This window comes from Emydura macquarii, unplaced genomic scaffold, assembly GCF_026122565.2.
Source record: "Emydura macquarii macquarii isolate MOO-44397 ecotype Brisbane River unplaced genomic scaffold, CSIRO-AGI_Emac_v2 contig_212, whole genome shotgun sequence".
In the NCBI taxonomy this organism is placed as follows: Eukaryota; Metazoa; Chordata; order Testudines; family Chelidae; genus Emydura; species Emydura macquarii.
The window spans coordinates 6,249,807-6,273,698 of NW_027130349.1; the positions used below are offsets into that span (position 1 = coordinate 6,249,807).

The 23,892-nt window shown below is 39.2% G+C and overlaps 2 protein-coding genes across 5 annotated transcripts in view; both read left to right on the forward strand.

The window, feature by feature from the left end:
* ROCK1 (Rho associated coiled-coil containing protein kinase 1) overlaps positions 1 to 6,412 on the forward strand; it is a 165,532-nt gene extending 159,120 nt beyond the window's left edge. For 3 of the 4 annotated variants that reach the window (XM_067546875.1, XM_067546891.1, XM_067546898.1), the window contains one exon: positions 4,901 to 6,412. Coding sequence is in view for 2 of the 4 variants with exons in the window: in XM_067546891.1 (XP_067402992.1) it covers positions 4,901 to 4,904 (4 nt within the window). In the remaining 2 variants the exon portion in view is untranslated. Of the gene's footprint in view, positions 1 to 2,188; positions 2,249 to 4,900 lie in introns of all 4 variants that reach the window. The other variant, XM_067546883.1, reaches the window with a different exon arrangement.
* A 7,393-nt stretch (positions 6,413 to 13,805) lies between these two features.
* USP14 (ubiquitin specific peptidase 14) overlaps positions 13,806 to 23,892 on the forward strand; it is a 31,455-nt gene continuing 21,368 nt past the window's right edge. Inside the window, exons 1-5 of the mRNA XM_067546913.1 lie at positions 13,806 to 13,992; positions 16,304 to 16,449; positions 17,098 to 17,130; positions 19,443 to 19,547; positions 20,805 to 20,908. Coding sequence (XP_067403014.1) covers positions 13,977 to 13,992; positions 16,304 to 16,449; positions 17,098 to 17,130; positions 19,443 to 19,547; positions 20,805 to 20,908 — 404 coding nt within the window. The 5' untranslated portion in view covers positions 13,806 to 13,976. The remainder of the gene's footprint in view (positions 13,993 to 16,303; positions 16,450 to 17,097; positions 17,131 to 19,442; positions 19,548 to 20,804; positions 20,909 to 23,892) is intronic.

Genomic DNA, 23,892 nt, shown 5'->3' on the forward strand with positions numbered 1-23,892 from the left:
GCCAAAATAACTGTTGGATTCCCCTTTTCTTGTCTCCTATTATTGAAGTCTGCTTGTTTATACTTAGAATCTGTGATTCGGTCTAGGGGCTACTACATGGAGGTCATCCTTAGTAGATGCTTATCCCCATTGCTTGTCAGATGCCAGCCCTTGAAACACTTTATTGGCTTTGTGTTGGAATAGCAGACCCATAAAATCCAGCTCAGTGGTCTCATTCCATCTATTATTCTTGCAGTCCACTCAAAGTAGTTGATATGGTTGGCCAGACCTCTGTGATCCCCACTGTACACTCCCAAGCATGAATATGAGCTGTTGCATCACCACACCTGAACTATCATGTCTGCTAGACCTCAGGAGAAAAATAAAGACTTGAATTGTAAGTTACTCACTTCTAGTGCCATGTAGACTTCTGGCATCTTGCTCATTCCTAACTTCGGCTGGCTAAATTAACCAGTTGAGTTCTTCCTCATATCACTAGGAATGTAATGGGATCCCACTTGTACCACTGGATAATCATTGCCCCCTCGTGAGGTCCTGAAGAGCTGCCCTACACACAGTAATGTGCAAAGTGCATGCCTCAACAAGCCCTATAGGTGCTTCAGCTATTAAGGGTCTAAAGCACTTGGTGGGTCCCAAATAGCACTCCAACTGCTGTAAAGTACGACCCTTCTCCCAAGGCAACCTAGATTGCCTGTATGACCTCTTCTAACAAAATCCCTGATCCAAAGCCTATACAAGTCAGTGGAAAGACTCTCATTGACCAGTGGACTTTGGATTAGGCCTTAAGTGTTCTTCCTTCTGTCAAAGAACATTCCCCTTCTGGCAACTTCTAATTTTCCTCATCAAAAAAAGAACCCACAGTTGATTTAAGATTGTTCAGCTGATTGTTCACATGACCTTGTAATTCTGCTTCTAAGATACGTTGATACAGGGTTCTTGTTTTCCCACTCATTTTGCCTTAGAATTTGTGGATTCTATTTTAATTTGGTGTGTTGCTTTCAAAGCTTAGTGTAAGTCCATCCTTGAAATGATCTTCATATAGTAAATACTGGAGAATTCACATTTATGGTTGTATATATTTGTAAGGGATCTTTTGCATTACCTAAATATAAGGAAAGGTAGATGCATTGTTTGATACCTCTCTGGAACATATCTCAGATTTCTTCTAAAGGATGAATTAAGGAAAAAGAGGATTAATTTAACACTGTGTAAATGTATCTTATAACAAATTATATTGTTGTTGGTTGTGTGAAATATACAAAATAAAAATAACCATTGGAATGTCATAGTCCTGACTGCATGATTGTGAAAACTACATTTTTGGGGGTACACCAACCCGTATCTGCCTGTCTATTATGTAGGGCGTCCTGCTGTCCCTTCTGTTGCATTTCTGTAAAACTGCTTTTATATTTTACTTTTTAGTGTGTTTTTAGAGTTGTGTCCTTTGTTTTCTCTTACCAGGGGGCTACTGGAATTCTATCCTAAGTATGCTCGGCTCTGCTCTCCTTTTGCCCTCTGCAGAGGCTTCTGGTTGCTGTTACTGTGTGTTTATTTTGAACAATCTAGTAACACATCTTCAATTTGTTATATTGTTCCAATTAGCCTATAAATTGTATATTCTTCAAATTACAGCAATGAAAGTCTCTCAATAGGCTCCACAGAATGTGGATCTTCACACAACAAAAAAATCTTCTGTCTCTATTTCTGGTTCTACTTATTTCAAGACTCATTTAAGACAAAGGCTTCACTTTTTATCACAGTGCCACATTAGGCAAAACAGCTCTGCTATTCAGATCTATTATAGTTGTCAGCCCCCTTTTTTGATTCTCTTGTACTGAAAGAACAGTCAGTTTCTTCACTCAGATCATGCTCCCAAGAATCTAGCTACTTGGCTTTCAAGTTTTTCATTTCAAGATCAGAACTTTACCCAGACATTATTGCAGATTATTTAGGGGAGACAGAAACTTTCCATTCAAACTCTTTACAAATAATAGGAAGAAGTTTGCTGAGAAGTGGAAGACCAACTCACTGTATTCTTTTCACATTCTTATAACAGACATTTTGGCTTGTGTCTTGCCTTTCACCAGCACAGGCATACAGTTCACTTTTTTAGATGCTCATATAGAGTGCATACACAGCACTCAGTGCATCTGAAATTTTTCTTGAAATGTTCATTTCTACATTTCAGTAGGGCAGAAGGGTGTGGATCTGTGGGGGAGAGTGCCCATTCAGAAAACTCCAGTTACTGGTGAGTAACCTTCCCTTTGAATATCATTGACACTTTTGTGTCATGTAACAGTAGTAAAAAATCTGGGAGTCCTTGTTTTCCAGCATTGAACAAAGAACTTTATTAGAATAAGGAAAACAGTACTGTCCCTAAAGTTAATTTTCTAAATTATTATCTATTTTTTCTCTTTCTCTCTCTCTGCTTCATTGTAGAGCTTCTTCCCAAACCTTCTTTGGCCCCTATACTCTATCTTCCTGTTACTGTTGTAAAGAAACAGTCGTCAGATAAATGCTCTCACAATTTAGGATATTAATTTTACTAATACAAAATGTTCCAGGATGATGGGAGTTAAACCCAATATATTCTTCTCAGACTTTCTCTGAATCTTTTGGTGGAGGTATAATAGCAAAGAAATCCACCCTGAGAAATTTCATTTCATTGTGTCTCAGGATTACTATGAATATAGTTTATTTGCTGAACATAATTTACAGCGTACTCTACATTTTAACTGTCACATTCTGTAAGGATTGAGTGTATATCCTGGGATAATGTTTATAGGGAGAGATAATTGCTTGTGTTGCTCTATTTCTAGCAGATATAGACAGGGTCCAGAGAGAAGTGACAAAAATTATTAGAGGCATGCATACACAGGCTTCTTTACTGAAAGAAATTGAAGAGACTGGAATTATTTATTTTAGAGATGAATCAAATGAGAAGGGATATGATAAAAGAATGCAAAATAATGAATGGCAGAAAATAAATTGAGTGGTGCTTCTATTTACCTTTTTGCATAATACAAGAACAAGAGGATATTCAAAGAAATTGAAAAACAACACATTTAAAACTTATAAAAGGAAATCCCTTTGAAATCCCTTTTTACACAATGTATAGTTAACCTGTGTAATTAGTTGCCACAGGATATTGAGTCTAAGAGCTTAATAAGATTCCAAAATTGATTAGATATTTAAATGGATAATGAAAAGATCCACAGTTATATTAGGAAAAAATGGGAGCTATAAACATTTCTGTGTCAGGGCATAAGATAGACATTAACTGATAAGGGTTAGAAAGAACTTTTCTCCATCAACAAGTTATTCTAGTAGGGACTTTCTTATATCTTTCTCTGAAGCATTTGATACTAATGGTTGTTGGAAATTAGATGGATTCTGCTGTGACATAGAACACCTTCCTATGTTCCTAACATCACTAAGTATTCTGTACATGGGCTTCTGACCATCTTTTTAGGGGATAGTTGGGGGGGAGGGGTTTTTGTTTTGGCCATTATTGAACACAGGGTTAGTAACAAAAATCAGCTGAAAAATTCACTTTTACATCCTAGAAACAAAGATTGGTTTCTTAGTTGTTGTTTATTATACAGTGCAAGCCACTTACTGAAGATTTATTGTACCTCATTCCCATCTCCCCCACCAAAAAAAAAAATCTGTGTTCTCCCAGAACTGAGAAGGAGGGGATGAAGACAGGTGGTAATCCTCTTAGAATATAGCATTTACCTTGATCATTACTACATTCTTAGAAGTATGTTGGAACCTGATCATAGGGGGATGAAACCCCATTATGATTGCAGTTCAGCAAAGCATCTAAGTGTGTGCTTAACTTCAAACGTGAATAAATCCATCTAGAGTTGTTCTGTTGACTTCCATGGACTTTGGGTCAGGCCTCTAAGTATTTAAGCATTCAATCAAATGCTTTGCTGAATAGCTGTGGACTTGAACATGTGCTTTAAAGTTAAGCTTAAGTGCTCTCCTGATTCAGAGCCAATAAACTGAGTAAAAGTCCATGAAGTCTGAGTCTTGAAGCGGGTGCAATACATTATAATTAAGTTCTTGTAGGCGATTTTCCTCATTTTACAGAGAGAAACCAAGAATTAATTATTTTACTACCAATAGCAGTGCTATCTGCAGATCTGAAAGGATATTTTAGGCTTCTACCACACTAATTTTTACAGAACTTTTTATCTTCAGCGTTGTGCCATTTTTTGCTCTTAATATTTTTTATATTTATTTCACTATAGCAGTTTAGAATTGCAAGGAGATTGTGGAAAATTATTGTTGTATTTGCAATATTAACATTTACAGTGAAACAGAATAGGCTTGGTTGTCAGGCATAGTCCATTGTTTTGGTCATTAACACTTCAAAACTTTATTTAAGCTTTGTGATGGTCTCATTTTCTATTAACTGAGTCCGACTGACTTCATGTCCATTAACGTTATGTGAGACAAAGTGGGTGAAGTAATATCTTTTATTGGAACAACCTCTGTTTGTTCCCTCATGCATTTTGTCTCTTAAATATTCTAGAACCAACATAACTTCAACAATATTGCATACATTAACTTTTGTATCATCTAACTGTGATTTTAAAACTTTACATAAAAAATTACATTGTTCTTGTATAAAATGATACTGTGAATGAATTTTCATTTAATAGAAAGATCAGAAAATATATTTACTTGGAATTTTATGTGAGGTTTGTGTTTAAATTTACAATTGTGTAAGAGTGGCTGTGTGATGCTAAGTATGTTACAAGTTGAAAAAAATAAGTTATAAAATGTTGCTATGTAGAACACAGATTTCTTTCATTTAATCTCTTGGTTAACATGAACTAAGAGTGTCCCTGCTATTTCTTCATTAATTGCAATATTTTTTTTCTTCCAGCTAACCACATGTACAATACTTTATGGAATCCCATGGGATACAGTCTGAAAAACTGGGCTTCTTTAACCATACAGAGCAGTGCAGACAGGCTGTTGTTCCTTTCAACACAACTATCACAGGCTTCAGGGTTAAGATTGCTGTTACTCTGTCCTCCTTGCTTTGGCACAAAAAGCACACTGAAGGTGTTTTACTGCGGGTTTGCCTAAAGGTAGATTAGATTAATTATTACTATGTAATGCAAATTAAAGCAAATAAAGCTTAGCTAGGTGTATGAAAAAGGTGCTGCCTTTTTGGATTTATAAAAAATGCCTGTCAATCATGATGAAATGCAGTCAACTTTCCTCATATCAATGAGAGAAAAGGACTGCTTGCCCCTTTGGAAAGGATATTTATATCAAGATCAGTACACAAACTTGAGCAGAGAAGGAAGCTATCTCAAAATGAGAAGAATTGAAATTTCTTTAAAGACTCAGAGTTGTGCTTTTGAACACTGCAGAATTACCTTAAAAATGAAGCCGTATACTCACTTGAACTTCAGTGCCTTCACAGCAGAGCTCTTAACAGCCTTAATGCTAATCACCCATAATAGAATGGATCAAAGTGTTAAATATTTCACATTATGCTTTACAAAATACTGATTCAGAAAGTGTGTAAAGGGATGGGGACAACAAGCATTTAATCTATGCATTTTTGCCAAGCCATACTGAATTATTTTACTATTAGAGGCATTAGAAATTAACTACAAAAGAAACAAGTTTGGAAACATATTTTGGGGTACATGATTTCTGTAATTGTATAACATATTGCCATACAGTTTTAAGTGATAACGTACATTAAGTTAACGACATTTAAGAAATATATGCACTGTTTGAAATGTAAATTATTCTTAGAACACTTTTAATGGGTGTTGCATTGCCCTTTTAGTGCCTTGTTTTGAGATAATTGTATTATTGCCATGTCAATAAGCGTAGAAATCTCAAAAAACCTATTCTGCATCAGTAGCTTTTACTGAACTTTTAATTGGTTTAAAGTATTGTAGATACTAGATGCATTTCCTAAATTGAATACAATCTTTGAATGAAAATTCCTGTTACAAAGAAAGAATTCTCATTCATAAGATGAGATTTGCAGAAAATGCAAAAAGCATGTAACATAGAAACAGTAACAAAAAATATATCGGTGAAACTTTAAAAACTCCAGATAATTCAGGAATTAAAGTATAAATGTGTTAAACTCTTACTTTGTAGCAGGAATACATTCATGGTATGGACAGTATGGTTTTGTTTTATTTTATTTTTTTAACCAAATACCTCTTCAGTAATTTATAATGGCTTTGCAGTTGTGTATTAAATAAGAAGCACTGGAAAACTGATTTGTCCTCAGGACGATGTGCATGTTTCAAGTGGTATTGAAAGCCGCACTGATGGATATGTAATAATAAACATATCTGTTATTAATATGGTAATGACTCTGTGCTCATTCAATGAGAAATAAAGTAATTTATGGAAGGACCCTTTTGAAATGACTGGTATGGTGTTTTCGCCTGACTAAAGTGTACATTTCTTTGAGCATTCAGAAAATTTGCTATAAAGTTTATGTAATAGATGAACAAATATATCAAAATATGCATAATTAATGCAAAGATTTCAGTTTCTCTTAGTTTAAAAAAGTTTCTCTTAGTTTGATGCAAGAAGCTGGTACAATGTTCATTTGTGATACAATGCTTATGAGACTGAATAATTTTTTGTTCTGCTACATGAACAAGTAAATACTATAGTAAAACATACTTGATTTTCAGCTGAAGAAATCTGAGTAGTAATAGTAACTGTTTCAAGTAACAGTTCTTGAAATCTAATATAGTTAATTAATACTTTGTTGTTAAACACAAATCATCTTTAACTGTTTTTTCAGTTATAATTGTAGCGTGACTAAGTAAAATTCTGTCAAACTGTATTACTATTTGTGTGTATGTCTTGCAGTAGCGTCTAGGGCCACCAATCAAGGATCAGGACCCCATTGTGCTAGCCATTGTACAGACATTCAGAAAAAGCTAGTCCTTGCCACAAAGAGCTACAGACGAGGTTATGACAAGACAACAGGTGGACTCTTATTAACCTTACATAACTGTGATGCCCTTTTTATTTTGAAGTGCCATATGTGTACACAGTACTCACAAACACAATATCCCGACTCCAAGTAGTTTCCAGTCTAATTCAACCCCCTAGATACAAACCATGAGAAACAATTTAGAAAATAGTGGCAAGAACTTGGTGTGGAAGCTTAGCACTGAGAAGCTTCACAAAAAGAATGGATTTTGACTAGTTGTTGTAATTAACAGATGAGGAGAGATGATGCTTCAAGAGTAAACGGGATAGTATGGAAGCAGAGAATGAGATGACACTAAGGGACCTGTTGAAAGAAAATTGGGAAAAGCAAAAAGATCAAACTGGTGGAAATGTAGATATTACCTCACTGACCATGTCTATGTAACACAAGATATTTTCCTTCAATTCTCCCCTGAAATAGATTTATCCATGTCTATAATTGGCTTAAATCAGAAAAATACACTTTAAATTATTTTTTTTCAATTAAAGGGGTTTATTTGGTTAGAGCTTGCACGCATGTATGCACAAACAAAATCTAAACCTGCCCCTCCTCTCCAACTCAACCCCCACCTTCACAAAGTAAAGTTAAACTGATTAAATTTAGATTACCTTGCTTCAGAAATACATAATATAATAAAATAAACTTGGTAAAAGATGGCACAGACAGGACAGGAGTTTCCTCCCTCTTTGGAACTTAGGGGTCAGATAATTCTCAAGAGCTGGGTTATTTTTCAGTTTGGTTTCCCACATTCCATTGTGTAGAACTGAATTTTTGTATTTGAGATTTAGAACCCTGCTGCTGAATCATACCTCATTTCAAGAAGAATGTCATACCTCAGAAAATGGGTGTTGAAGGCCTGAAAAAGATACATAACAAATGTTAAAGTTTGACAGTGATATACAAAACAAGGTATGATTGTGAAGCAATGGATAGGCTTCATAGAACGCTTAAACACTATAGAAAATGTTAATGTGCCCGTACTAAAGTTCTACATTTCTTTTTAAATTCTGGTTTTACTCAAATAAAATGATCTAATGAAGTGTAAATTTACATTGATTTCTGGGTCTAGGGTATGTTGCAACCTATTATAATAAAGTCTACTACAAACTACAAGTTGCGTGCTGATATGTAGACATTGGTAATAGTTTACTGTAAGTGTGATGTGTATATGCAGTGGGAGAAACATTTTGAATGACACACCCAGAAAAATATTTTCACTGTCAAAAATCTTGACTGACTCTGCAATGTGTGAGCAGGTCTCTTGGGGGGGGAAAAAACGATCTTTAAGTATTTATTAAACATCAGCTTAGGGCTGGAAAACATCAAACATTTAACCGGTAATTATTAGTCATATCATTTAGTGCATTAATTAAACGTTGCCTAATGTGCAGCAGCGTAGTTCGACATGTGCACATCAAAAATGCCATAGCAGTACCAGCAAATATGTACCAATCGTGATTTGTGTTGTGAGACTTGCTATGGAACTGACATCACAGTTTGGAAGTGTGAAACCTTCAAACAGCATCATGTAGGTTATTGCAATTTTTGGTAACCACTTTACCTAAACGGCACAAAAACGCACCCATAGTTTCAATCAAGATGGAGCGAATGAGAAGGAGTAATGCCTGGAATTATTTCACAAAAATAACAGAAGACCCCGATAAATGTAAATTGTAACATAGAGCTGAGGTATGCAAACAGCACCAGAGCAATGATGAACCACTTGAAGCTGAAACATTCCCGTTTCATGTGAAAAAGAAGACAAAAATCAAACACCACTGACATTTGTTTCTGGCAGTTCAAGAAAATGAACTGCACAACATGCCGAAAAAATAATGGAGTTGTGCACGTGATCACTACAGATATGTTTTTTATAAGAGTTGCTGAGGGTACAGGTTTTTGCTCATTGATGAGTTTTGTAGAACCTGAATATCATGTGCCTGTGAGACAGGCTGTAACCTCGTGACTAGAGAAGTGCTATAAAGATTGTGTGAAGTCTCAACAGGAACAATTGGAAAACGCCGTTAAAGTAGCTTTCCCCACCAACTGCTGGACAGCATTAATACAGAGAGCTACGTGACTGTCACTTTCCATTATATTGAAAATTGGAAGCTTTGATCCTCAGTCCTACAAACTGAAAGTGTGGCAGAACAATATACAGTGGAAACCCTTGCTGAAAAATTAAACTCTACACTGGAAAGATGGGATCTGGCAGGCCAGATGACACATTGTGCTTGCCAACACATTGAGGTATTCTACATTGGAATCTGTTAATTATTTTGCCCATTCTTTGCAGCAAGGGGTTTTCTTCAAGTACTGTGGATTGTGCTGTTTGCAGCTTCAAGTGAACTAGCTGCATGCTTCCACAACAGCTCTGTGGCTTCAAAAGCATTTGAAAGAAAACAATCATAGCTTCAGGTTAAGTGACACCATCTGATCCAGTCGTATAAAACTCAACTCAATACGAATTCAACGTATGACACGTTCAAAAGACTCAGTGAACAAAGGTAACAACTGTGCTTTCAGATAACTCTGTAACAAAACAATTTGATGCCTGAATGCTTCAGCTGCAAGATGAGTACTAGCAATGAATAAAGGATATCTTGCCACCACTTTCCACTTCATAATACACTACAACTACCATGTCTGCTGAACAGTCAGTTTCAATTTCAAACATTTATCCAATTTGCAGCAGTCTTCTCCAAACTCACGTCAGAAGTGAAGCTCCTGGCAAAAATGGAAAAGTCACTGATTTCAAGGCTGCTGTTTGTCGCTCTCTGGAATCATAGAATCATAGAATCATAGAATATTAGAGTTGGAAGGGACCTCAGGAGGTCATCTAGTCCAACCCCCTGCTCAAAGCAGGACTAACCTCTGCTATATCATCCCAACCAGGGCTTTGTCAAGCCGCAGCTTAAAAACCTCTAAGGATGGAGATTCCACCACCTCCCTAGGTAACCCATTCCAGTGCTTCACCACCCTCCTAGTAAAAAACTTTTTCCTAATGTCCAACCTAGACCTCCCTCCCTGCAACTTGAGACCGTTGCTCCTTGTTCTGTCAACATCATATGAAACCCAACGATCCTGCCATAAATGAGAAACCTGCATTTATTGCCTCCATGTTAGATCCATGCCATACACACATGCAGTTTCTTTTGCCTATTGTCCAGATCGCTGCTAAATCAAAGCTTCTGCAACTTGTATCAATGTTAGAAATAAAGACCTCAGAGTGCTGTGGCTGAAGCTGATCCAAGCAATGCTGAATTGGAGGAGCTGAACATAAAGGCTGCGCCGAAAAAAATGCATGTAACTGAGAGGAGTGCTATAGTGATGCTTTTCAGTGAAGATTATACCAAAAAGAATGAGGAGAATGCAGTGGAAAATGAACTGAAAAATTACTACATGGAGCCTTGTCCTTCATTGGAATGCAGTCTATTGGAGTGGTACGAGGTCAATGCTCAGCATTTTCCAAGGCTTGGAAAGCTGACAGTGTTACATGTGCATTCCAGGATTGTCTCTGCCTGCAGAATGTGTGTTTTCCAACACTGGCCTTACTGTTAATTGTCTGCACACAAGACTGATACCAGAGCATGTAAATGTTAATTTTTCTTAAGCAAAATCAGTAGCAATAGAGTTGAGTTGAAAATGAAATGCAACATTTTAAAAACTTGATTCATTTGGACTGGACTCTGAACTTTATTTTTTTAATCAGACTTTTTGTTTTTTGACTGATATGTATTATATTTTTTGAGGCTATTAAGTAAGAAGTTGCTACAGCTAGTTGTTTCTGCAGATTTACCCATTTTCTTTCATCTCTGGTGAGTACAATTTAAACAATTTATAAAGCTGGAAAGGAATGTCTGTATTTTAACTTAATGAAGTTGCAGGTCATTGCAAAAGTGGGTTTAAGTCAGACTGTTTTTGTTGTTAGTAAAGACACTTGACAAAGATAATATATGTGGACATGGGTGGGGCAAGTTGTTAACATGCTAATGATTAAACATTTAACTGGTCTAATTTTAGCAGTTTAAACAGGTACTGTTTAAATGATATTTTATATCCCTAAATCAACTGTACCATTCTGGAAGAAGGCCTGAAAATCTATTTATGACTGCTGTATCTTTTTTCCTGCTCATACCATCTTAAGGCAACTCAACTACTTTCCCTACCATTAAAGTTCCATTATCCCACAGGGATATTTTATCCATATACATTAAAGGGCTTGTCTTCACTACGCTGGTCCATCAGCACCGCAGCCAACAATGCAGTGGCATCGATTTGAGCAGGTCTGGTGAAAACACACTCAATCAATTGCTGAGCGCTCTCCCATTGACTCTGATACTCCACTGGAATGAGAAATGTAAGCTATGTTGACGAGACGCTTTCCCATCGAAATAGCTTAGTGAAGACAGTGCGGCTACTCGATGTAAGGTACATCAACTTCAATACCTTACATTGAGCTGGCCACCTAATGAAGACGAGCCCTCAGATATAGAAGAAAGTGGCTCAACAAACCACGTGGCCCCAGTGGTTTCCTGTTTTCTGCTATCAAGAATAAGTGAATGACAGAAGATTGATTCCTTCTACAAGAATCCCCCCAGTCAAAGAATCTCTGGACTTCAGCATCCTGACATGGCAAAGAAGATCATTTGATTCCCTCATCAACATACAGGAAATACTCAGATACATGTTATTTTAGTGGTTAGAGGAAAGTGATTCTGGTGCAGGTTCAATGCCACATCTCCAGTAAGCAAGAGATTAACTCTTTCCTCCCTTTGCACAAGTGTTCGAGTGGAGCTAAAACGAAGGCAGCTGGAGAGCCAGAAGGATGAGTATGGCTAGTAAACAAGGCTCCATATCCATGTTGTAAGGATTGGATTGAACCCTTGACTAGGGAAGTGATTAGTTTGATGGTTATTAATTTGATTAGTTTATTTGTTTGCAGGAGAGACACGAGCGCTGCCCATGGTAACTTTTTATTCATGGTTAAAAAATTGGCTCCTGCTAAAAATAAGACCACTGCTAATTTCTATTGTCTTATGTCTGAACTATACAACCATTTTACAGTGATACACACCCACTTGCTCCCACTCACATGCCACTATCAATGATGCTATCCAGGGGTTATTGGAAACACTAAATTATAAAATTGACAAGAGTCCAGAACCATCCTCACTGGAGGAAAAAGTAGTAACATTCTTCTCCAGAACCGCTGTAATTGGCAACATGAGTGGAACTGAGACAACTGAGAGTTGGATGGAGACTAGCAAGCGCACATTCTTTCATTGCATTGACCTTACTTAAGGCTGAGTGGCACAGCTGTTTTGGGAAATGGATGAAAAAAGTTTGTTTTTGGGGGGTGGGGAAATGAGGGGGGGAGGGTTGAAAATTTGTTTGGACACTTTTCTTCCAGCTCTTGAGCTTGTTAAATGATTGAATCAAGTGAGGGGAGGGAAAAATGTTTTTAAAAAAGCTTTAGGATATACTGTTAAGGAAAACATGAGGCAAGCACCTTTACTCTACCTTTATAATGATTACAATGGAACATAAGAACTGCCAGAGTGGGTCAGATCACTGCTCCATCTTCTCTAGTATCCTGTATTGTAACTGTGGCCCATGGCAGGTGCTCAGAGGATGAACAGAACAAGTAATCCTACCTTAAGTTCTAGCAAACAGATGCTAGGGCCACTTCAGAACGTGGTTTTGCATTCCTGCCCATCTTGGTTAATAGCCAGTGAGGGACCTATTTATTCTTCATGAACTGATGGTTCATTTGTTTTTTTTAAAACTCTGTTATAGTCTTAATCTTCACAACATCCTCTGGCAAAGAGTTCTACAGGATGACTATGTGTTGTGAGACTAAATACTTACTTTTGTTTGTTTTAAACTTGTATTAATTTCAGGGGATGACCCCTAGAAAGAGGATGTGTAGGGACAGCACGCTGTAACTCTGCTATAATCTGTGTTCCTCCAGAATTATTGGAAAAACTATTTTGACAAATCTTGGAAAAGATGATTTACTTTCATGCAGCAGAGAAACGGTGCGTGACAAGGGTAAGCGCCCTCTTTGAAAAAGTCACGTCTGTGTATTTTAACAAGAGTGAATGGGAATAAAAAAAGATTAGCGTCCAGCCCTCCTCCGCCTGCCCGCACCACCCCCGCCCGCGCTGCGCGGCGATTAACGTTTACGAGACTCTCTAATCACAGGGCCGGGAGGGGCGCGGGGCCTTTGGTTCCCTCCGAGCCTGTGCCCTGACCCGTGTCTCTGCAAGGCTGCACTCCCGACGTTGCCTTTGCTGGAGACAGCGGCGCCCCCCATCGCTGGCTTCAAGGAAGTCCTGCAGAAGCCCGGCCCGCCCCAGTCATGACAGCCCAGGAGGGGGCACGTTTAATTCGTTAAGGCCAAGAACAAACAGCCCGGCTGGGAGCGCGAGCTGGCGGCCTGGCAGGCGGCCGCCCGGAACCAACCCCCCCCGCGAGTCAGGCGGGATGTCGCGGCTCAGGCGGGAGAAAATTAACGGTGACTTTTTTTAAAAGCCGGTCTCGTGGTGGGGGGAAGGGAGGAGGGTGGGGCTCGTGAAGGCGGAGCCCGGGGCCCCACCGCCACGCTGCTGCCCACACAGCGCGCGCGCGCACTGCAGCGGCAGTTCGGCAATGCGCGCGCAGCCGCCCCGCCGCAGGCTCCTCCCACCACGCCGGCGGCCCACGCTGGCCGAGGGGCGCGAAAAGCGCAGTCGCCAGTCACGTGACGGGACGCTGGCGCCTCTTCCGGAGCTGCGCGCGCTACTTCCCCCCCCCCTCTCCTTTCCCCTTCCACTGCTTCCGGCGGCCGGGCGGGCTCTCTCTGTCCTCGCTTGCAGCGTCATGCTGAGGGGCCGGTTTGAATGAGACCCCGAGGGAGGGACGCGCCTGAGCCGCTGCCCGCTGACGCCCCCGGGACACCCCGCGCGCCGCCCGCCCGCGCGCCGCCATGCCGCTCTTCTCAGGTGAGCCGCGCCCTCCCGCGCTCGCCGCCGGGCCTCCCCCGTGCGCGCGCTGTCGGCTCGGGCTCTCCCGTCTCTGGGGCGGCCGGGGTGTCGCCGGGGCGGGGCCCGCCCGGCGGGGAGAGGTGGGGGCACGGGCCCGCCTGCTTAGCCCCGGGGCGGCGACTGGGCCGCGTCCCGCCTGAGTTACCGAGCGGCGCCTGAAGACGTCTCCCCGGTTTGTTACGGCCGTAACGATCGGCTGGTGCCGCGCAGCGCCCGTGAATGCGCGGTCGGGCTGGCCCCCCTCACCCACCGCCGCTGGTACCTGCTTGATGCCTCTGCCAGGCTGAGAGCGAGCCGTTGAGAGAACAGGCTTTGAACCAGCTGTGTCCCCGCTTGATCGTGGTTTTATCTAAGCTGCATTTCCCTAGTTTCCTTCTGTGTGGCACAGTGTCAGCATTGCAAATAAACCATGTTTGCTGCATTCTGCAAACACCCCAAAGCAGCCTGGTGTTACAGGTATTAACTTTGTGTCTATCCACTTGCCCGGGAGGTTGGGGAGAGGGGCACTTCTTGTGCATTGCAAAGCAAGCAATGTAGTAACAGTCTGCTGTGCCAGTGCCTGCCTGCCCTGTTGGGAGGTGGATATATATAAAAAGCATTTACAAACATTTGATACTTGCTCGGCCTCTCTGTCTTTATTCTGCACAGTGCTGAACACACTTAGGTTCACCAAACAACAAATAATTCTACACTCACTTTTCCTAATGTAGGCCCATCAGCCTTGTGCTTTTTTTTTTAAAATTGCACTGTATGCTAGTTAATATTAGAGAAGATGCAATTTAGCACAATTGCATCTTATCCCACCCACCCGTTTCCACCAAAGAAAGTTATGGACAAAAACTGTAAGAGCTGGAAATTCCCACTCTTCCATGATTCTCCTCTGGGAGCTGTGGCATCTGCCTTTCACAGTTCAGCCCTCCCAGGCCTGTCAGAGCATTTCAGGGCTGGGGGAATAAACTTACCAATGTAGCTACTTCCCTATCTACCCTCAATTGGAATTGTGGTTTGTAAATTGGGACCTAGTTTGGAGTTGGTGAATATGGGTTCTAAAACTCATTTAAACAGTCCATTGTTTCTTTAGCAGTGGTGGTGGTATAACTGGGGTTATAAAATTAATGTGTCATTAAGAGAAAGCAAGATAATCTGGGGACATATTTGATATATGTATTATGCAATTTCATATAAAAAAATCTTTGTCACCTGAAGTATTAGCAATTGTTAAACAGAAGTTTTGTTTTGGAAGAACCCTAACTAATAGTTGCAATCAGCATGACCATAGATTGGGGGAATTAACTTTCTAATGACTTCTTCATATTGGACAGAGAAATAGCATTGACAAACTGTATGATGCTGTTGAAAATAGATTGGTTCTCAAAATGGGGGTGGTGAGACCTGAAAGGGGGTTACAATGTGGTTATGTGGGGGTCGCGAGCTGTGAGCCTCTCTGCTTCCTTTCAGCCAAGGAACATGGGGGAGGGGGCGAGCAGTGACACACATACTGCTCACCCATCCCCCAGTGGTCTTCCACGCCCTGTGCGTGGGAGAGGGGGAGCAATACTAGGGCTCCCTAAATCCCTACACTTTCCCCACCTGTGCTGTGCAGTGAGGCAAGCATCAAGAGCTGCTGCTCTCTGCCCTCTCCTTATGCAGCCCAGGTGGGGAAAATGATCTGGATGTAGGGAGCTCTGAGGTTGCTCCTCATTCCCCTTCCACATCCTAGGGATGTGTGGAGGAGCAGTGTTCAGGGAGGAGCCAGCAGAAATACCAACCGCTCTGTGCATGCAGGTCAGTTTCCCCCAGTGGGCACAGTGCAGGGGTTAGGCGTGAAGGGGGGAGTGCAGGGGTTGGGGCGAAGGGGGACTGGGGAGCCTGTGATGGCCAGGAGTGAAGGGGGAGTGGGAAGCACATGGTGGCCAGAGGAGAAGGGGGAGGAGTGTCCCTGGGGACCAGGGCAATGGGGTGGGGGGCAAGGGAGTCTCACTCAGAGGCTTGCTGTGTAAAAGGGGTCACCAAAACAAAAAGTTTGAGAATCACTTGAGTTTACACTTGCTTTACAGAATCATATTATACAGTTGTTTTGAAGAATGTATTCTAATGGCTTAGACTGTTGTATCTTGAATAATCTTTTCAAATTTGAGAGCCAACCTGAAACTGAAAATATGGGGGCAGGTCTGTCTTAGGTAAAAAATTAGATACTCAAAGTTAATTCTAGAAACTAAAGTTCAAGTAGAAGAGGATGATCCACTTGTATAATGTGTTGTCTTTGCAGTTAACGTAAAATGGGGGAAAGAGAAATTTGATGGTGTAGAGCTGAATACTGATGAACCTCCAATGGTGTTCAAGGCTCAGCTTTTTGCATTGACTGGAGTTCAGCCAGACAGACAAAAAGTTATGGTGAAAGGAGGAACTCTAAAGGTAGAAATTACTTATAACTTTCCGATATTAAATTTGTCTTATTCTGTCTCCGAATAATGTTTAATCAACAGTAAGAATATAATAATACAAATGTATAAATGTGACTGAACAGTTCAGGAAATACATAGCATGATGTGTTGATGCCGTAGGGTCTGTTGCTTGTTACTGGAACATCTTTTTTGCAAAATCCAGGTTGATTAAATGGTGGTCAAGCCCACAAACCAATGTTTCAAAATTTTCCCCCATCCCTTTATACCAAGATAGTCTCTTGTTTTCTTTGTTGCCTAAGAAATTAATAGTACTTGAACAGAACTTTCTTTCTATATAGCTCAGTTAAGAACTTTAACTTGTTTTTGCACTGCAGGTCAGTGAAAACAATCCAGAACAGACAATGTTTTTCTTTGCCAGAGACGGGACCAGTTGAAAACTATAAATAACCATCTAGAAAGAAGTCCCTTACTGTTTTTTGTTTAGATTGACACAAGATTGCAAAAACAATAGTATCTAGTTAAGTGTTAAAGCTTTACTATAGTGTGCTGTTCAGTGACAAATGACTAATGTTGGTGAAAACATCAGTTAGTCTTTAGAATCTTCTAAATTAGTGTAAAACAGTAACACTTACAATCCTTTTCTTCCCTTTAAACATAGGATGATGAATGGGGCAACATCAAGATAAAGAATGTAAGTATCATTGAAATTTAACTTGCATATTGGTAAATTACTAAAAACTTGTTCATTTTATTATAGTGACTGTCTTTTTAAGAGCCTCTCATTACTTCTCTCCTAAGTGGGGGGTGTCTTATGACTTTAAGGAAAAAGTAGGAAAGCCATAGTGAAGACAACAAAAATAATAGGAGAGAAACTTAATCAAAATTGTCATAGGCATTGTTTTGTAGCCACAGTGGCCTTTAGATTTTCTGCTTTTAGTCTAAACAATTTTAGAAAATATTTGTCATACCCAAGCATATTTTTAAAATTCCCACACTGGGTCTCCTAACATTTGTTCTCTGGGAATATGGTGGGGGAACTTTGTGAGCTAGGCCCTGTGGAGGGAAATTACAATGTCTTCTGATATGCTTTGAGAATTTTTTTATTGCATTCACTCAATTACTTCCCTACGATTTTCTCTGATATAGAATATGTACTACTTTCACTAGCCTCACTGATGAGGTTTATCTGCTATTTATCCACTTGCTGGGGTAATACAAGAGATTCTTCATGTACATTTTTTTGTTCTTTCCTGTAGCCTGCTGCACTTTTACTCTACACATCCATGTTGTTTACCCAATATTCTGACTGACCAGGGAAGAGCAGATGTTGCACCTGAGCTCTCCCTGATGGTTCTCTTCTTTCGTGCAGGAACTGGTAGTTCTTGTTCCTCAGATTCACCAGCAGTCTGGTAGGGAGGGGATTTATACTGAGCAAACGGGAAAGTTGCTTGATTCCCCTAGCCTGGTGATAGCTGTCCAGTCCTTATTGCATAGTAGCAGCAGGGTGGTGCAGTTGATCAAAGAGCTATGACAAAGGCATTCTCATACTACTGCGATGAGGGCTAGATAGGTAAAATTCTGGTCTTGCACTGTGTACCAGTGCTTGTATCCTTCCTCCAGCAATCTTACCACACTTTGGGATATTTTAAGGAATTTATGGTTGGGGTGAGTCTCTGGGTATTAATCATTTTTTGATATACCCTTCTCATGATTAGAACCATACTTTCAAAGACTGACATGTTGATCAGAGGGGAAGGAAGTGTCTATGGTCTGGAACCAGCCCAGGTTGTCATGATGGCAAGCTCCTTTTGCGCACACTGGCCCATGAAAGATCATAGCACCAGTACCTTTTTTCCCCCGACTGTCCACCTCTTCTTGTTCTCTGGGCAATGCTCTGGAGCATCCCCCGTCTATTTCCCCCTCGTATTTAAGCCATATTTGTCACCCTTGACCAAATATTTCTCACTTCCTCAAATAGCCCCCCTGTTGTCAGAGTTGTCAGCACCCTCTTCCCCCTCCTCTTAGTATTCCCATCCCAAGAGAACACACATACCCACAAGCCAGTCTCCATGCTAGTGAATTCAGCAAGGCCCCTCTTAAGCACCCCGAAATTCTTAGCCAAAGAAGGGTCAATTTCTTTCTGTTCAGAATACTCTGAATTTGACTAATTAGAAACTTTTGCACACGGAGATGTGGAGATTCTAGTCAACTTTATTTTATCCGTTCAAATCTGAATATAGTTCTGGCTCCTAACTTCCTGAGGCTCAAGATGTCTTCATGATCAGAGGAAAGAAGGACAAAGTAGTTTTCCTTGTACTGCAGTATGAAAGACTTTTGGCTCTGAAAGGTCAAAAACTGTGGGGAGTTCTTTTCTTTAAGGGTATTTTGTGATTCATTCATTTTTAGTCAGACTTGGAATCTGATGTTACTTAATGCTATTTATTAAAAAAGATCTTGTCTGCTGACTGATGTAATGGCGTGGCCAAATGGAAACTTGAATAAATACTATGAATTTTTTCCTATTGTGCATTTTCTATATAATGAGAAAGTTAGCAGTATTACTTAGAGATTAATGGACTAAAATGTTTTTAGTTTCCGTAAAGTAATGGAGATTCAGTAATTCAATAAAAATAGAATAGAATAAAGCAGATTAATTTCATTTTATGTTTTATTGGTTAGCTTTGTTTTTAGAAACAATAATGCAGTATCAAATAAACATTATAAGAGAAGACTGTGTGTTAGTTTATCTCCAATAGGAGACATCTGAAATTACTAAATTTTAGAGGTATGCAGATTTCTACCTTTCTTGTACTTGTATTTTATGGATGCTCTTTAATTTATTCAAATGTATAATTGACTTATCTTGTGTGAATCCATTTTTTCCTGATCTCTGGCTCACTTTTTATTACATAATTTTTACAAAAAATGATGATGTATTTGTGCAATTATTTCTAATGGTGCGTGTATTTTATGGATGTCTGATTATACCTCCTGTGTTTACAGGGGATGTCCTTACTAATGATGGGCTCAGCAGATGCACTCCCTGAGGAACCAGTAGCTCGACCTGTCTTTGTAGAAGACATGACGGAGGAGCAGTTAGCCTCAGCTGTAAGTATATTTTGTACCACAGATTCCTGTTATCTTTTGGATAACTACACTTTTCAGTGTATTTGTAATTTTTATTTGAAAGTGGATCTTAAATTATAGTTTATTTACTTATCATTTATAGTATCTGGGGGAAAAGAATTGACATCATGTTTAAAAACAAAGGTTTCCCTGGTTTTTTCTTTTCTATAACTTCATCAGTTTTGTTTTTGTCCTTAATCTGATAGTATTTATTAAAGTAAAACTGTCAAGTTGACTTCTGAACACTGCCTACTGCACGTATGGAACAATAATTCTATTGTAAATATCCATATGATGATGGCTTTGTAATTTAGGACTGATGTGTCTTTAGTACTTATGCAAGCGCCTCCTATGGTCTCTGTGGAAATAATTGATACTTAAACCTATGAGACAATAGTCTAAGTGACTAGAATAGCTAACTATTAATAATAGAGGTGAAAAAGGAGACAAATCAGTCTTGGATAAAATTTGAAAATCTTTATATTACTTTGTTTTTCTTTTAGCCAAATTTTGTCGCTGAATTTTTAACATCTGAATTTCAAATATGCCTGTACTCTGTGTTTTTAATGGACACACTAACACACATTGTGTAGCTAGATTAATGCTTTTTCCCAAAAATTTATCCAAATGCATAATTGACTTATCTTTTATTAATCCATTTTTTCCTGATATCTGGCTCACTTTTTGTTACATTGTTTTTTTGTAAAAATTATTTATTTGTGCGATTATTTCTAATGGTACCTGAAATTGTTATGATCCATTTATGACATTAGTATAACCATTTTCTTCTTTTACAAAGTCAAATCAGTATTTTTAAAATGTAAATTTTAGGACTTCAGAAATTCACAAGTCAGGACACTTAAGTTAAAATTTGAATTTGGTTATAATTGGAACCTTTGTAAATGACTGCTTTTCAAGAGATATGCCCTCTAAATTATATTCTGCTCACCATACCAAAACACACAGAAATAAAATGAAGAACTCCTGAATGTATTTTAAAGTGCGCTAAAAGGTAAAATACTTCAAACTAACAAGAAAATAGAACTAGGAATAAATACACTTCATGAAAAAATGTTGAATTAATAGATTTATTAGATGAAATTTGATGCAACATGGTGGGTGATTAGGTTTCTTTAATTTCAGATCCATCCTATTCTAACAAGTTACTGTCTGTTACAATATTTATACCAAAATAAATGTCTCTTAAACCTTCAAGCACCTTGTATGTTTCCTTGGCAGATGGAATTACCATGTGGTTTGACAAATCTTGGCAACACTTGTTACATGAATGCTACAGTTCAGTGTATCCGCTCTGTGCCAGAACTGAAAGAGGCCCTTAAGAGGTAGGGTTCATTATAAAAGTACTAAGATTAAAATTGTTTTCTTTGGATTATGGAGTGTCAGTCTTGTAAAACTGTTGTCTTAATAGTGCTACAGAGTAGCACAATTATTATGTTGGTTGCAGCTTAGTAAGTGTCCTTAGTAAGAAGTCAAAGCAGTATACAGTTTGTTTTATAAACTTAAAACTATATATTTATAGGAGCTAAAATATTTTAATAACTATTGGTTCTGTCTTGCTAAAACAATTCACATCAATTGCAAATAGACTTCATGTAACTGTTTAGGTGAATTGCTGAATTCTGAGCATCTACTCTTCTGGGGTTAATATGTATATTCTGTTTTCATCTAAAGTATTATCTTTCTCTTAAACTAACAAAAAAACCCACAAAAACCTGTTATGCAGTTAATTTATGAAACAAAGTCCTGTTCCTTTGCAAAAACATTTGACCATAACTCTGTCCAGAGTTCGTTTGCAAACTGTCTAATTACAGATTATGTAGCTTGTGATGTTCGGTATGTTACGTTTTGTTGGCAACACAATGAAAGTTTTATCTTATAAATCCACGAGCATTTTTTTTCAAGTACATTTGATATTTCCTAATTTTCCTGATTTTTCTGGATTGAGGTCTAGAAACAAACAATTTCTACATACTTCATTGTGAGAAATGTATTGAAGGATTTTGCTACCGTTTAGGGATCAGCAAGAGAGAAAAATCAGTTCTTCCAGACTTACTTTTGGAGAATTCCAGTGAGAGAGCCAACTCGCATGCAATATAAGAGATCTTTAACATTCAAGAATTGTGGGGATAATGGTCATTTAGTCAGGATTACTTCACTCATGTAGAATGACCAAAACTCTTGACTCTTCTATATTTGACTTGATTCCCTATGTACAGTAATACTGATTATCCAAATACTTATTCAAATTAATTGCCCTCCATTTTATTAAATAATCAATTTGACTGTTAAAGCCATCAATGTGGCCTTATATCAATTTTGATAGCTGTTTCTAGGTTGCAAAATTTACATACCTAACTACACTGGGAAACTGTTTAGAAATAATCTGGGGGGAAATCCATAAACCTTCATTTCAGCCAGGAAGTCTTTTACCCTTAGTTTCAGTGCTTTATTTAGTACGTAAAATATCACGTAGGTTGAGTGTCAAGGTATAGCCTATAAAACTGGGAGGGTGCAATAAAATATGACAGTATTCTATCTGCTGGGAAACCAGCCCTGGAAAAAGTCAAATCCACTGCTCTGAAGAGTGTTAGCAAGACTCAGCCTTTCTCCTCTTCTCACCTGATGACAGCACAGAGGATAGTGAGGAGGGAAGTAAAAGTGAGTAGTTTTACCTGGGCAAGCTTAGTGTTCTGGTTTCCCTTCATGTCCGCTGTCCTATTGAGGTCTCCGGGAGCATCTCCCTTTAGCTTCCCATGATTGATGTACCCCTTTCTGGTGAAAGGGATACTCTCTCTGGCATGAATTTATGTGGAAGTCAGGTCCAAGGTTGAAGTAAGAGAAGCAAACATCCCTCTTCCTGGCTTGGAGGAACCTGCTTCTTCAGAGTTCCTCTTCTAAGTGCTAAAGTAAGGGCTCATTAGGAAGATAAATCTGAAATAGGAGTAGCAGTAGGGGCTCCCAGACTTCCTCAGCAGTGGGTGAAACAGCAGCAGCATCTGACAGATAAGATGTACCCTACTTATTCACTTCCTCTTTTCTTAAAGAAAGATCTGTCCCACTCACTGCTTCCCTCTGAGAGAAGTGGAGAAGAAGGGATGCCCACCAGCTACATAATTTTATTCAAAATTTATTTTAAGAGCATAAGAACTATCATGCTGGGTCAGACTATAATCCATCTCGCCCAGTATCCTGTCTCTGGCAGTGGCTTATATTAGAGCTTCAGGGGCAGTGCACAGAATAGGGCTGTTATCGAGTAATCCACCCTTGTCTTGCATTTCCAGCTTCTGGTAATCAGAGGAATAGGTTTGCCCTAACCATGAGTTGCATCCCTAACTATCTTGGCTAATAGCTATTGATAGACCTATCCTCCATGAACTTACCTAGGTTTTTTTAACCCAGTTATGCTTTTGGCTTTCACAACATCCCACGGTAGTGCTCTCCACAGATTAGTTGTACACTGTGTGAAAAAGTACTTCCTTTTGTTTGTATTGAACCTGCTGTCTATTAATTTCATTGGGTGAACCCTATTTTGTTATTGCATGAAAATGTAAATTACACTTCTGTATTCACTTTTTCCACACCATTCATGATTTTATAAACTTCTATCATATTCCCCCTCCCTTAGTCATCTCTTTTTTAAAACTGAACTGATTTCTTTAATCTTGCCTCTACGGAAGTCATTTCATCCCTTGTTCATCTTGGCCCTTCTCTGAACCTTTTCAAGTTCTACTAAATCCTTTTTGAGATGGGGTGACCAGAACTGGACATGGTATTCAAGGTTTGGGCGCACAGTGGATTTATATAGTGCATTATGATATTTTCTGCCTCATTTTCTATCCCTTTCCTAATAGTTCCTAACATGCTCTAAGCCTTTTCAAACACTGTTGCACATTGAGTGGAAGTTTTCAGAGAATTATCCACAGTGACTCCAAGTATCTTAATCTCGTAAAATGGAGGAAATTGCACTGGATATTTCAGAAATTTCTAAGGAGTAATTCCTGCATGTGCTCCCCATTTCTTATGTTTTTTCTAAAATAGATTCTCCTTCTTGGTAGAATGGTGTGTCCCACTCCCATGAAATGTGCCCTTAACTTGTTCCATATTTGCGGTGGACTTTTCCTTGGCTGGCTGGGGACCTGCTTGGGGACATGAATTCCTTTTGGATACTTACTCTCTTGTCCCCATTCCCTTTCCCTTGCAACACTGCATTGTTTCATAAGAGGGAAATGTGTGACAACAGCTACCAAAATTATTTATCTCCTTGCTGCTTTGATCTGCTTTAATTACTTAGTGTGGCTATTCTTTC